We start from the raw sequence: 15,575 nt of genomic DNA on the forward strand, positions 1-15,575 counted from the left end.
GTGGAGAGAGTCCAGGTCCGGGTGTAGAAGACGACCCTGGTCCTGGGAGAGGAGGTCGTATCACGTCGGGAGCGGTATTGGCTTGGCAATGGACATGTCCAGTAGCATACTGAACCAGTGTTGACGGGGCCAGGCTGGTGCAATGAGAATAACATTCGCTTTGTCCCTCTTGACTTTTAGGAGCACTCTGGGGAGTAATGGGACGGGGGAAACGCATACATCAGGGGCCCCGTCCAGTCTATTAGAAAGGTGTCCGAGAGGGAGCCCTGCTCGCGTCCCCGGAGTGAGCAGAACCTCTGGCACTTCTTGTTCCACGCAGAGGCGAACAGGTCCAGTTGGGGAGTGCCCCACTTGTGGAAGAGAAAAGACACCACCTCCTTGTGGAGCGACCAGTCGTGGCGGGGTAAGAACGACCTGCTGAGGCGGTCCGCCTCGTCGTTCCTGACCCCGGGGAGGTGAGAGGCAGAGAGGTGAAAATCGTGCCTCACCGCAAGGTCCCATAGCTGTATGGCTTCCTGGCACACAGTGGAGGAGCGTGCCCCCCTTGCCTGTTTATATAAAACATGGCTGCTGTATTGTCCGTGAGGACATGCACTACTCTGCCCGTTAGGAACCTGAGGAAGACCTTGCAGGCGAGACAGACTGCACGTAGCTCCCTGACATTGATGTGAAGGTGTAGCTCGTGTGGCGACCATAGACCCTGCGTGCTGAGGTCGCGGCTCATGTGGGCTCCCCAGCCCATGTTGGAAGCGTCCGTTATCAGCGTCACAGATGGGGTTAATTCTGCAAAGGGAACCCCCCGAAGTACCTCCCTCGGGTCTGTCCACCAGTTGAGGGACGTTAGGACCTGGGCTGGGATGGTGACCACCTTGGAGAGTGAATGTCTGGATGGGGTGTACACCGAAGTCAGCCAACCTTGGAGGGGCCTGAGTTTGAGGCGAGCTAGTCTCACCACATATGTACATGCCGCCATGTGTCCCAACAGCTGAAGGCAGCGCCTGGCTGTCGTCGTGGGAAATCTGAATAACTCCTGAATGATGGCGGTCATGGTCTGGAATCGGGCCAGGGGGAGGAAAGCCCTGGCTTGGACTGCATCTAGGGTGGCCCCGATGAAGTCTATCCGCTGCACTGGGGTGAGTGTGGACTTCTGCTCGTTGATGAGCAGGCCCAGTCTGGTGCAAGTTGCGCAGGTCAGGGCTAGACTGTTCTGTACATGAACCCTGGATCTTCCCCGTATTAACCAATCGTCGAGGTAGGGGAAGATCTGGACGCCTCTGCGCCGGAGGTGGGCAGCTACCACCGCCATGCATTTTGTGAAAACCCTGGGTGCTGAGGAGAGGCCAAAAGGTAGGGCCGAAAACTGGTAGTGGACACCCGCTACCATAAAACGAAGAAAACGTCTGTGCCCAGGGAGGATGGAAATATGGAAGTAGGCGTCCTTTAAATCGAGGGCAGCATACCAATCCCCTGGATCCAGAGCAGGAATGATGGAGGCTAGGGAGAGCATATGGAATTTGAGGCGTCTGATAAATCTGTTCAGACGACGAAGGTCTAGAATAGGCCTGAGGCCTCCCTTTGCCTTGGGGATAAGGAAATAACGGGAATAGAACCCCCTGCCCCTCTCCGAGGGAGGAACTTCCTCTACCGCCCCGAGGCGGAGAAGAGAGTGAACCTCTTGGACGAGGAGTAGCTCGTGAGATGGGTCCCTGAAGAGGGACGGGGTAGGGGGAGAGTCCGGTGGGAATGCCGAGAGTTGGAGAGCATAGCCTCGTCTCACTACGCTGAGCACCCAGCGGTCCGAGGTTATCCCCTGCCACTCTCGGAGGAAGGGATGCAGTCTGTCCGTAAAGGGTAGAGTGGAATCCAGTAGGATGGAGAGTGTTAAGGAGCTGCCCTCGAGCGTCCCGTCAAAAGGACCGCTTGTTGTTCTTTTGCTGGCCCTGCTGGGAGCCCCCTGCAGGGCCTTGGCGGTCTCGGCAGTTTGACTGCCTAAAACGGTCTCGACCTCGCCTAGGTGGAGGGGGTCGAGGAGGCAGTCTAGAGGCAGGCTGTTGTTGCTGTTGCCGTTGGGGTCGCTGTCTGCCCTGGCGCCTTGTGGCCTGTGGCACGTAGAGGCCTAATGATTTAAGGGTGGCCCGAGAATCCTTGAGGGCGTGTAATTTACTGTCTGTTCTGTCCGAAAACAGGCCTACGCCATCAAAGGGCAGATCTTGGATGGCCTGTTGCACCTCCAACGACAGGCCAGAAGATTGCAACCACGCCGACCAGCGCATCACGATTCCCGATGCCATGGCCCTTCCCACCGCGTCGGTGGCATCGCTCGCGGATTGGAGTGCCGCTCCCGCGACCGTCGCTCCCTCCTGTAAGATGGTATTATAGTCCTCCACCATGTCTGATGGTAGTGCGCGGAGGAACTTCTGGAGGGAAGCCCACAGGTTCAAATTATACCTGCCAAGGAGCGCTTGGTGGTTTGCGATGCGTAGTTGTAATGCTGCAGTCGAATAAATCTTCCTCCCAAATAAGTCTAATTTTTTGTTTTCCTTATTTTTGGGAGTACTCGACTGGGCCCCTTGTCTGTCCCGTTGATTGACTGCATCTACAACCAACGACCCCGGGGGGGTGGTTGTATAGGTATTCGAACCCTTGGGAGGGAACGTAATACTTGCGCTCCGCCGTCTTAGAGGTGGCTGACACTGATGCCGGAGTCTCCCACAGGGGCTTGACCACCTTCAACACCCTGTCATGGACGGGGAGCGCCACCCGGGAGGGGCCTGCTGAGCCCGAGGCCCCGAAGAGAGGATCCTCCTCCTCCGAAAGTTCTTTCAGGTCAAGCTGTAGGTTATCAGCTAACCTTTTGAGCAGTTCCTGATGGGTTTTAAAATCAGGAAGGGGAGTTCTCTGGTCCCTAGAGGTAATGTCCGGAGGGGAGGAGGAGGAGGACTGGTGAAGGGGACCCGTAGAAGGACCCTCCAGAGGGTCAGACCCCTCGTCCGAGGAGTCCGGTCTGTCCTGACTAGGAGGTGGGGGCGGGGGTTGGACGGCCACTGAGGGAACCGACACCGTGCCCTGGGTTGGTTGTTGAGGCCATGGCCCCCAGTAGGGCCATTGCCAGGGCCCCTGCATCCACGTCGGTACCAGTCCCGGTGCCGCAGCCGTTGCAGGCCCGCAAGGTGCCGGGCTGCGCGATTTCGGGCGCTTCCCCTTGTCCTTGCCACAGTGTGGCAGTGATCTGCTCCGGGAGGAGCGGGAGCGGCTGTGGCGGTGCCTACGATGACGGCGGGGGGGGGAACGGCTGGAGCTGGACGAGTTCCCCCGGGACCTCCTGGCTCTGCGGCGGTCAGCTGTCGGCGACCTGGAGCGGTCTCTCCCGCGGCTACGTCTTCTCCGATGCCCCGGAGAATCCCTGCGTGCCGAAGCATGCGGTGCCGGGGACCTCGTTGGGCTGAGTCTGGAGGCCCTCGCTGACGGTGAGCGGTGATGATAAGGCTCCAGATCAGCTGAACCCCGACGGCTATCTGCGGATCGGGAACGATGACTGTCCCGGGAATCCGCGCGGGCCCGGACCGGGGATCTAGATCGGTGCCGAGAGCCTGATCGGTGCCGAGAGCCTGATCGGTGTCAAGAGCCTGATCGGCGCCGCGGAGGTCGGTGCCGAGAACGGGATCGGTGCCGGTCATCTCTAGGCGACGGAGTTCGGTGCCGGGAGCTGCGCACCGAGGAACGAGAGCGGCGTTCACGTGGATGCTCCAAGCGTCTCGGCTCCGCAGGCGAGCCAGGTCGGTGCCGAGAGTCCTTTCCGGGAGACCGGTGCCGAGAGCTGCGCACCGAAGTGCGAGGATAGTCAGCCTCCCTCGGTGCCGGCTGACTGTCCGGACGGTGGCGGGACACCGAGGATCTGTTGCCCGATGGAGAGCGGCTACTCTCGGAACCTCTAGACCGCTCCCGTTGCTGCGGTACCGAGGTGCTCGACGACCTAAGGTCGGAGCGAGGAGGGGGAGTTCCCGCTTGCCCCGTCCTCGACAGTCTGGGGGGAGACGATGGTTCCTGTCTCCGCTGCCCACCGGGGTAACCCAGCGCGGATCTACCCCGAGACGCCAACCCTGACTCCCTCGGCCGAGGGGGGATGGAGGCGTGGGCATGGCCATGAGAGCCCGTGCCGCTACAAACGCCTCCGGCGTCGACGGCCCTTGCAGGAGAGGTCCCCCACCCCCGGGGTCGGGGAGGCTCCCTGCGTGGAGACGCCTGTGTCGGCTCTTGCTGTACCCCCTGCTGTACCGGTCGCAGGGGGGAGTCCATGGACATGGCCTCCAGCCGCTTCTTTTTCTTCGGCACCTTGTGCGCCGGTGCCGCTGCCGGTGGTGCTCTGTGCGCCGATGAGATGCTCGGTGCCGATGGAGACCCCGAGGGCTCGGAGACTGGGCGAAGCGCCGACTCCATTAAGATCGTCCTGAGGCGGGCATCGCGCTCCTTCTGAGTCCTGGGCTTGAAGGACTTGCAGATGCGGCATTTGTCCTTCCTATGAAGCTCGCCCAGGCAGCGATCGTGCGGGTCGCTGATCGGGAAAGCCTTAGAGCACTCCGCGCAGGCTTTGAATCCTGAAGTACCCGGCATGGCGCCGGGAGCCCGTAAGGGCTAACTAACTACATTAAACTACAACAATTTTTTTTTTTAAAACTATTAACGTTAAACAACAAACTAACTAACTAACAACTAACTATAAGATTAGAACCGGTTAAAGGAGATTGCTACTTGCGGTAAAGCAAGGGGCAGCATTCCAAAAGACCGTCACGGGCGGAAAGAAGGAACTGGGGGCCACGGGGTCGGCAGGGTCCCTATATACCGCGACATGAGCGCGGCACTCCAGGGGGCGCAGGAGCCGACCCGCAGGGGGTTGCTAGGGGCAGAAAAGCTTCCGGAGGCTCGTGCACGGGGCGCGCACTCACCTATATTGGAATGCATATGAGCAATCACTCGAAGAGAGAACCCTTCTCATGGTGATTGCAGAGGCCATTCTCCTGGCCTAAGAATCCACAATGTCAGGGGTGACTGCAAGGACTTTTTGGCCACCAAGCAGCCTTCCTTGACAAAAGCCTGAAACTCCTCCCATGAGGCCTCGGGCATCTGGTCCACAGACTTGGACGTACCTGTCCCATTAAGGAAGTTATATCTGGACAGCAAAGCCAGTTGGTTAGCATCTGTAGGGATGCGAATAGTTTACTGCAGTCATTACCAGGGAATTCAGGGCTGGATATGAATAGAATCCTTCAAATCCCTGAACTGGAACCAAACAGCCCTTTTCCATGCGCTTATCCACCGGTAGTACCGAGGCCAACGTACCCCAAAAGGCTTTAGTTGGTTCGAGAAGCAGGGCATTAATTGGAAGGGCAAGTTTCCCAGGGGCAAACAACGGCAAAATGTCCACCAACTTGTGGGTGTTCTCATGCAGGAATTCCATCTGGATGCCAAACAAGGACATGGCCACACGGCACAAAAAAGACAGTTCCTAACCTTCTGTAACTGTTGTTCTTCGAGATGTGTTGCTCATTTCCATTCTATGCTAGGGGTGTGTGCACGCTACATGCACAGTGTTGGAGATTTTTCCCTCAGTGGTATCTGTAGAGCTGGCTCTAGCACCCTCTGCAGTGGTGCACGTATGTGCTGGTATAAGGGCACTGCCAGCCCCTCTTCCCTCTCAGTTCCTTCTTGCCAGAACTCCGAAGGAGGGTGGGTCATGGAATGGACATGAGCAATATATCTCGAAGAACAATAGTTACAGAAGGTTAGTAACAATCTTTTCTTCTTCAGGTGCTTGCTCCTGTCAATTCCATGCTCAGAGATTCACAAGAAGTATCTGTGGAGGGAGCCCGGAGTTCATAGACGTGTAAATTGCAATATCACCCTTCCAAACTCCGCGTCGTTCCGGGCTTTTTGCGTCATGGCATACTGGGCCATGAACGATTTGCAGATCAAAACAACACTCTTTGAGATGGGCCTTGCCAAGTCAAAACAGGCACTGCGTGTGGGGATCACTGTTAGGGATCGCTCCTCCACACAAAGGACAGTGTTTGAACCCAGTGAGGGCATCACCAGTGGGGAAAAAACTAATAGCACTAACACTAAACTGCTAACTAACTAATACTAATAGTGAGATTACGACCACATAGAGCTCCAACACCGGCCACAGGTGGTAAGAAAGAACTGAAGGGGGTCAGAATTGTGCCACCCCATATTGCCAGGGGAGGGGCAACAGCCACAGGGAATGAGTGCCACCCTTTTATGGTACTGTTAGGCAAAAGTCTCCAGCTCCAGTGCGCTAGGTGCGCACACACCTAAGTGGAATACATGTCTGAATCTACTTGAAGAACTGCAGACATCAGTTGTAAAGACCACACTCAACAAACTTAGAGATGAAAGGAAAGAGGGAAATGGGGCAATAGTTTAAGATGGGAGAAACTAAATCATGTTAGTATAGTGAGAGGAAAAAGCCAGCAAAGAGCAAGAAGTTAAGAGTAAGGGGGGGATGAGGAGAGGCATGAGGGAGATCAGATGTGACTGGATGAGCTCACTAGGGCAAGTTGAGAAGTTAGAGGAGGAAAGTAAACAAGAAACTTCTGCATTTGTCACAGGGAAGATGTAGGAGAGAGCAGTAGAGAGGGGAGGAAGATATGGCAAGCCGTGGGAAGGGGAAAGGTCATATTGTATTTTATCAATTTCCTCACAGAAGAATGTATTGATATGAATTCTTTGTGGACCATCCATAAGACTGAGAAAATATTCTTATTTAAGCATCTTTCATTGCTTGTTTATGCACTAAAATGAATAGCCTGCTTTGCATTTAAGTTTATATTTTAACAGAAAGATTTTAATTAGACTGATCATCTAGAGTTTTATGTGGATATCAAGAGTTTATATTTTGCCAACCTTATGATCCAAACACAGGACCAAACCCTGTAATCTAGTGGCTCTCAGAGTTTTTCCTGTTTTGGCCCACATCTTAAGAGAGGGATTGTCTAGAGTGGACTCTGCAGCTTTGTGCTCAAGGTGGTGTCCCCAGAGGCTCTACGGAGTCTTCTATCTTGTGTTTCATGAGATGTGTGATCACTAACTGGTCACCTGGTGTTGAGTCTCTTCCTTGTATTGAAAGGTAGTTAAAGATACATTATATACTTTACTAATATTTTCTACGAAAGCAATTGCTGTCGTTGCCACAGGGATATTATTTGACTGTGAATGGGAAGACAGGTGGCCCACAAGATAATCTCGCTTATTAAAATATGCTTCACTCTAGAAAAGTTTGGAAACTACTGGCTTAGAGCAAGTGAAAAAGAAGGGAATGCACTGTATTGCTTTTGTCTCTTTGACCAGTCTTACTAACAGTACGTTGTCAGGCACCAGTTAGTCCCATCCCATCTGGTTCTCCTCTGTTGCAGGGATAATCTCTCAGCCTTGGACCCTTGCTGATAGTGACTGAAGTAAGAAGAAAATCCCCCAAAAGTGTTAAACATATAGTGTTTCCTTATTTTAAAAAAACTATTAAAAACATTCTAATGTTGGGCTATATCCCGTTCAGTTTACTCATGCAAGTTCTCACAACAAAATGAGCAAGACTACTCACAGAACGAGGCTTTCATTCAAACTATTTGTTGGCTGTATTGCACACAATCATGAAGAATAAGGATGTTCTAATTTAGTATTTTTCATAGACTAAAAAAATAGACAACAGCTTTAAATATTCCAAAACACAAATACAGACATTTTAAAAACAAATAAATAATCTAATGAAGATGAACATTTCTAAAAATCTTTTTAAGCAGCTATCATTCCTCTACTGTCAATGCAACATTATCAAGTTCCCTTATTCTTATATCTTTGTCATTACACTTTCCCTCTGTGTACTAGTTACTCATTATTTTTTCAACTATGTTTCAGTGCTGTTTCATTCCATGCCAATATATTCTATTCCACAGACATTCCCTTCCCAAGAAACAATAAAGAGTGCCCATTAAACCTATGTGACAAAACAGATTTGCTTCTCGTGAACTTTAGGGAAGATATTCCTTGAATAAATCGTATTTCTGTGCTTTTTAAACTTCTGGCTGCTTGAAAGATAATTTTAAAATAGAACTAAGGTGAACAATGAACTGTTAAGATCATTGAAATATGATACCTAAAAAGCTCTTCCCAGCATCCCTCTAATTCTAAACGTTCCAAATTTCATATGGAAAACACCAAGTAACCAAGGAGTCAGACCTTGAATACCATGGATTCATCTGAGATGCACAAGTGCTGTTTTCAAATGGAGATTTACTTCAGTTTTCCATCTACTCTTTGGCATCCCCAATCCCTCCAGCAGTTATTGCAAACGTGGCTTCATTTTCAGGCATCTCAGGGCTGGGAAAAGAAAGAAGCAAGAAAATGGCTGTTCTCTGTGTAAAACGTAGTCATGATTCAGTACCCAAGATTTTATCAGTACAAACTAGCTAGAATACCTCAAAACTCATAATCTTAGTTGTAAATTATAGAAATTGTCCATCAGGATTTATCACCAAAAAGTGTGAAATCCACCCCTGTGCAGAGGGTAAACAAAAGTCTGTACACCACTTAATTTTCTCTGAAGCTTTTCAAAAATAAAGACCTGGGTGAACTGCACACAAAAGTGCATATATTTTTCTTATTTAGATTTCCTGTTTGGAGTGGTTTCCTTTATTTATTTATTTATTTATTTATTTAAGTGAAGTGGCAGAACCAGACAGTTCTGGCTATGGAAACTTTCCCTCCATACCCTAGGTTTGCCACATCACCACCTTGAATCTCTACACGGCTCTGCCAATACAACAAAGGACTGGTCTACACTACAAAGTTAGGTCAACATAAGTCACCTTGCATCAACCTATTGTGTATGTGTCTACACTTGGATTTATCTCTGGCTGACATAAACTCCTCATTACAGCAATGCAGTAAAATCACATCCCCAAATGACACAGAGCCATGGTTGACCTACTGAGGTCAAAACAGTGGAGTACAGACACTGCCTGACCTGTGTCAACCCTAACAGTCCTCCAGCAGCTGTCCTGCCCCGTAATGCCCCTTTCCCTGCAACAGTTACTGCTCTGGTCACAACTGTAAATTCTACTGCCCAGAGGGTCAGAAACCAGAAGCCACCCCTTCTCCCCCATTTAAAGCCCCCTGAATATTTTAAATGCCATTTCCTCATAGCCCAGCTTGGACAGCAAACCTAGCAGCTCTCCCTAACCAACTGCTTAACCAATTGCCCACCAGCCAGCTCCACACACTAGACAAACTCCTGTCTGGAATAGACAGGAGGTATTGAATCTTCTGGGCCTATGAAAAGAAGAGGCTGCGCAAGCACAGCTATGGACCAGCTGGAGAAATGTGGACATTTGTGGGCGGATTTCAAGGGAGAGGCAGGCAAAAGGTATAACAGGCTTTACCAGGAATACCACAAGGCCAGGAAGCTCAACAATAGATCTGGTGCTGAGCTGCAGAACTGGTACTTCTACATGAACTGCATGTCATACTTGGCAGAGACCCCACCAGCACCCTGCAGACCAATATGGATACCTCAGAGGAGCCCAAGACAGAGATCCCTGCCATGAACAATGAGGAAGAGGAAGAAAAAAAGAGGGGGAGATGCAGCAGGAGACTCCAGCAACGCTTGAAGCCAGGACCTGTTTGATATTTTATAGCTTCACACAATAGACAATTCTTCCTTCTTTGTCCCTGTCGGACCATACTTACCATGGCTGGGGCTCAAGACAGTGCTGTGCTGAAGTGTCAATAAGCATTTCTTATTAAAAGTGTTTATTAGAATACGGGAAGCAAGTTTGGAAAATTTATCTTTCCCTTGTGACTGTAAATCCAATGGTACATCTGTCTGTTTTTATCAGCAGTGTCTGGGGTGGCAGCCTTGAAGAATGCCTGACCCTGAGAAGGAGGAGGAAGAAGAGGACTCGGGAAGACACATTCTGCAAGATCCTGCAAGCCAGTGCTGCAAGGTGTTTGGAAGGTATATCACCAACACAATGGAGAGGACAGGAAAAAGACCTAGGAGTCCCCATAGGACAAGGAGCAGGAAATGCATCAATACATAATAGATCTTCTCAGGCAGCAAAGCCAAACACTGCCGACCCTGGTTGACCTACAGGTACAACAATCCTGGACTCTTCTCCCTTTTTAGTCCTTGGAGAATTCCATCATCACTGCACCCTGAACACTCAAACATACAACATGGCATTATGGGGTGCATCATTACTTCTCCCAGTCCATGCTGGGAGTCTGCAAGGAAAACCACAGCTTCACATACATTGACCTGTAAGAACCACGATTGGTGTATGCGTAGCCATAATGACTTTTATTTATTCAAATGGACATAGATTACCTCCTTTCTAATTTTAAATTTTCACCCCATTAAGTTATGTTAAATATTTGTATAACATTGCCTTTGGTTTTATTTGCACATTGATTTTTGCACTGTTTTTTCCCCACTCAATAAGGCCTTGTCTACACTAGCACTTAGGCCGGCAAAACTTTTGTCACTCGGGGTGTGAAAAAACACACCCCTGAGAGACATAAGTTTTGTCGGCATAAGCGCTTGTGTAGCTGCATTATGTCAATGGGACAGAGCTCTCCTGCCGACATAATAAAACAACCTAAACAAGTGGTGGTAGCTATGTTGGCGGAAGAGCATCTCTCACCAACATAACGCTCTCCACACAAGTATTTAAGGCAGCAAAACTTATCTTGCTCAGGGGGGTGTTTTTTCACACCCCCAATCGACAAAACTTTTGCTGGCATAAGTGGTAGCGTAGACAAGGCTTAAGTTCTATTTTGGAGAATCAAATTATCTTTATTAGTTTAAAACAAATATTGCAGAATTCATAGCGGTAGTCAAAGCAAATAGTACTTGTACATCCACATTAAGCACCATGGAATTCATAGCTTCAGAAAAACAACACTCATATTTTTAAATGTGTCCAGCAAGCTTTACACGATTCTTAGCAGCACTCAAAGCTCCAGGCCCAGATAACACTGCAGCACAGAACCGTACTGTGGTTGACTGATAAAGTGCTCTTTCAAAGCCTGCTTTAGTTACATATCTCCATGCTGGGTTCTTGTAATATCCTGTTCAAAGTCAGCAAACAGCTGCTCCACCAAGGAAACAGCTTTTCCCCCTTTGCCTCACAGATATTATGCAGGACCCAACAAGCAGTTATAACTATTGGGATATTTTCTGACTGAGATCCAATCTATCATGTAAACACTACCAGTATCCCTCCAGTCTACCAAAAGCACATTCAGCTATCATTCTGCACCCGATAAGCTGGTAGTTGAATCTTTCCTTGGTGCTGTCAAGGTGGCTAGTGTATGACTTCATGAGTCAGGGAAGCAAGGGGTAGGCTGGGTTCTCCAGAATCACTACTGGCATTTCAATATTGCCAATGTCATTAGCCAGTTGAGAAAGAATGTCCCTGCTTGCAGCTTTCTGAACAGTCCTGTGTTCTTAAAGATGCAAGTGTCATGCAACCTCCATGACTAACCCACACTGATACTGGTGAAGCTTCCCCAGTGATCCACCAATACTTGCATAACCACAGAAAAGTAGCACTTTCTAATGATGCGCTCTGAAAGATGGGGTTGGGCCAAAATAGGGATTTGCATGCCATCTATCACCCCACCACAATTCAGGAACACCAGTGCTGCAAATCCATCCAGTGTCCTGCACTGCCGAGAGTCTTGGTCCTACATTGCAGGAGATAATTAATGGCCCTACATATTTGCATGATAATGGCCCCCACTATGGATTTTTCCAACTCCAAAATGATTTCCCACTGACTGCTAGCAATCTGGTGTTGCAACTTTCTACTGTGTGATCACCACTCACTTCTCCACTGGTACTGCAGTTCTCATTCTGGTGTCCCTGTGCAGGAAGGTGTGGCAAGTTTGGCACATAGATTCAGGAATGTGGCCTTTTGCATCCAAAAGTTCTGCAATCACTCACTGCTCACTATCCCAAAGGTGCACTATAATGGGATCTCACCAGTCAGTGTTCCTTTCTTGGGCCCAGAAGCAGCATTCCAGAGTCTGCAGCTGCTCCATTTACACCACCACCAACTTTGAATTGTCTTTGGCTACATCCCTCAGCAAAATGTCCTAAAGGAAATCCTCATGTCCCTGGTTGTTGCTGTTTTTCCTGAAGGTCTGCAAATACAGGAGAATTGTGTCCTGTATTTGCAATGTTCATAAGAATAGTGTAGAGCTCTGCAAGCGTCATGCTTCTGTCAGAGATGACAGAAACTGAAAAGTGCCATGCGGGTCTGTGGGATTTGTAAAAAATAGCATGAAAATTATGGGATATGGATGGCATAATGGGATGGAGAAAGTTGCATGCTGGGAACTTGACCCTTAGCTCCCAGAGATCCCTTGGTGAATTATTACTTTTGTACAAAAAATTTTTAAAAATGTCCCAAAAGACATTGCACTGGATGGCAGCGTGTGACACAATGCGATACCTACCTGTGATGCACTGCACTTTACTTTAACAGAAGCACTTTTGGAGTCCTGGTGAGTATGTGCAGCGCCAACTCAAGCAGCAAAGTATGCACACGCCTAACCAATATACAAACTTTGGGGGCTATATACCAACATAACTTGTGTCGAGCAAAATACGTAGTGTAAACATGGTCTCAGTCCTGACCTGCCCCCTCCACAGGTAAAATTCCAGGCCTGGACCTCCTCTGGGCAGAGATTGCCAATTATACCAAATTATTTGGCAGTTTATTAATAGAGACAAATGTCTACTAGCAATTATTATGAGACCCCTCCCCCCCTCTAATTTCTTTTACTTGTAACCTAAATCACAAGGAAAGAACTTCAACCTAGGTCTCCTAGTTAATTTTCTTGTGCATTTTTTTTTATCAAGATGCCATTCAGAAGCAGGATTCATTTGGAACTCAGCAGCTAGCTATGGTGCTATCATGTTCCAGTAGTATGAGCTATGTCCCTCATTAACAACCCTCCACCCAACACAGATCCTGTCCCACAAAAGAGAGGTGTTTACCTGTCATATATCTTTGCAATACGCAACTCCCCCCTTCCCTTCCGCAAACTAATCCTTGTGGTTGAAGCATGAGCAAGGATGTGGCCACCAATGGGCTTCTTAGGGTCTGCCTGAAAACTAAATTAACAAAAAATATGGATTAAGTTTCTCTTAGTGAATTCCATAGGCTAACAACTGTGATAAGCTGTCAGACAAGGCATGATGGTCTCAGATGAATGGATGTGTAACAAAAGGATTTAGCTAAGAACTTGCCTATACTTAAAACAATGTAGCGATGCAGCTTCACCACTGCAGTTGCACCACTATAGTGCTTCAGTGAAGACACTACTATGTTGACAGGAGGGATTCTCCCATTGGCATAGGTACCCCACCTTCCTGAGAGGTGGTAGCTAGGTTGACAGAAGAATTCTCCCATAGATCTAGCACTGTCTACACCAGGGTTAGCTCAGTTTAACTGCATCGTTCAGGTGGTGTGAATTTTTCACATCCCTAAGCAACATAGTTATACCAACCTAATTTCCTAGTGTGGACCAGGCCTAAGTTTTTGCCACATGTATGCTCTTAGGTGTGATATTCAAAAGTACTCAGTGTTGGCCTAACTCTGCTCACGTGGACTTGAAGAGGAGCAGAGTTAGACCAACATTAAATGTTTGGAGAAATCCCACCCTTACTCTTTGCACCTAAACTGGTTCCACAACAATTCTGCTAAAAATTTTCAACATTTCTTGTGATATGTTTTCTAAGTTCAACCCATGGTGAAAGGGGTTGTCATGACAGACAGGGCATGGACAGTGAAAGGAAAATAATTTGAAGACTCAGAAAAACCCATAAGTGTAATTTTGTGAATGATCTGTTGTCCCTTTTTGATATGAGTGGCTAGTCAAGGTTCAGATCCTGTGGATGTCTCAGTTGGAAGTAGAAATTGGTGGCATTTAGTATTTTCTTTGATGCAATCTTGTTTTTTTACAAGGAACGTACAAAACGCTGCTTCTTCAAATGCCGGAAAAACCAAGAACAAATAAAACACTTTCTTAGCTTACAGCCACAAGCCTTTTTAGCCAACACCAAACCCAAAAAGTCTCTCTCTAGCAGTCTTCCAAGTTCATATACATTATTTACAGGCTATTGCTTCACTTTCTTACTTTTTGCCTCTGCCTCTCTCTTGGTTCTTGTCTGTTCTGTTTCTGAATGTTCTGCCTTCCCTCACATAGCTGCCTACCTCAAATATTTACAAGACAATGGACAATCCGCAGATATCCACTCCAAACACATCGCAAAACTCATCCATTACATCCTCACCCATAACAATTTTCCACTCAACAACAAATACTTTGCCCAAACCATGGGAACAACCATGGTTACTAGGATGGCTCTCCAATACGTCAATCTCTTCATAGGCCACATTGAAGAATTTCTGGACAAATGCACCACGAAACTAATGATATACCTCAAATACATCGATGATATTTTATCCTCTGAACAGACAACTTAAACTCCCTCACAAATTTCCACCACAACTTCAACAACCACCACCCATCCATTAAACTCTCTCTGGAACAAACCCACACTAGCATCAACTTCCTGGACACCGAAATCAGCTTCAATAGTGGAACCCTACAGACAGCTATATACAAGAAAGTCATGGATCACCACACTTAGCTTTATAGATCCTGTAACCGCACCAAATACACCAAGAAATCTGTTATCTACAGCCGGGTGCTCAAATACCACAGAATATGCTCTGAGGAGAAAGTCCAGGATATACACCTTAACACACTCTAAACCGCCTTCACCAAACAAGGACACTCCACCAGAGAAGTAGATTGAATCATGGAATGGGCACCCAAATACCCTAAGAGAATCTGATTCAATACAGAAATAAAATCCGCTTTGACCATACTCCCTAGTTGTCACCTATCACCCCACACTGGAAATCATACAGGATATCATCAAACAACTACAACCATACTCAATAGGGGTCCCATCCTGAAATAAATCTTTCCTGAACCCCGTCTTCTGGCCTTCAAACACACCCCCAACCTCTCCAAACTCATCATCAGAAGCAAGGTCCCCACAGACCAGGACACACCAACTCAAAGTGTTATACTTATGAAATAAACAGCAGGATTTTATTCAGGGGACAAGGCAGTATGCCGTGTTTATTATGAATATAGAAAATATTTTTAAAAAGCAACTGCCTAAAACACACACACACACACACACACACACACACACACACACACACACACACACACACACACACACACACACACACACACACACACACAGAGTTCTGCAGGAGGGATATTATTACCAGCCTCTGTGTTGCTCGAGCTGAATCACTGGCCAGGTGACTCAGACACGAGGATGGAGCCAGGCTCTGTTGTTTGTGACACGATGCTCCTTGGGGTTTGCAGAACGAGCCCAAAGTCCAGATTTTTTCTTCCCATTTTTATACTTATTTATTTTTATTTGGGTCTATGGATTTTGTTATGTT

General features: G+C 48.1%; 1 protein-coding gene and 1 long non-coding RNA gene across 3 annotated transcripts in view; one reads left to right on the forward strand and one right to left on the reverse strand.

Moving 5' to 3' along the window:
- The first annotated feature begins 210 nt into the window (after positions 1 to 210).
- Positions 211 to 2,476, forward strand: LOC137160467 (uncharacterized). Its single transcript, XR_010921887.1, has 3 exons — positions 211 to 403; positions 986 to 1,133; positions 2,187 to 2,476. It is a non-coding gene; the product is annotated as an uncharacterized lncRNA (long non-coding RNA).
- Positions 2,477 to 7,558: 5,082 nt separating this feature from the next.
- The window catches only part of DMC1 (DNA meiotic recombinase 1), a 44,889-nt gene continuing 36,872 nt past the window's right edge, over positions 7,559 to 15,575 (reverse strand). The window contains exons 13-14 of one of the 2 annotated variants that reach the window (XM_067559485.1): positions 13,079 to 13,195; positions 7,559 to 8,391 (exon numbers count right to left, since the gene is read on the reverse strand). In XM_067559485.1, the coding sequence (XP_067415586.1) occupies positions 8,322 to 8,391; positions 13,079 to 13,195 (187 nt within the window). In that variant the 3' untranslated portion in view covers positions 7,559 to 8,321. The remainder of the gene's footprint in view (positions 8,392 to 13,078; positions 13,196 to 15,575) is intronic. The other variant, XM_067559486.1, reaches the window with a different exon arrangement.

This window comes from Emydura macquarii, unplaced genomic scaffold (genome assembly GCF_026122565.2).
Source record: "Emydura macquarii macquarii isolate MOO-44397 ecotype Brisbane River unplaced genomic scaffold, CSIRO-AGI_Emac_v2 contig_2205, whole genome shotgun sequence".
Lineage (NCBI taxonomy): Eukaryota > Metazoa > Chordata > Testudines > Chelidae > Emydura > Emydura macquarii.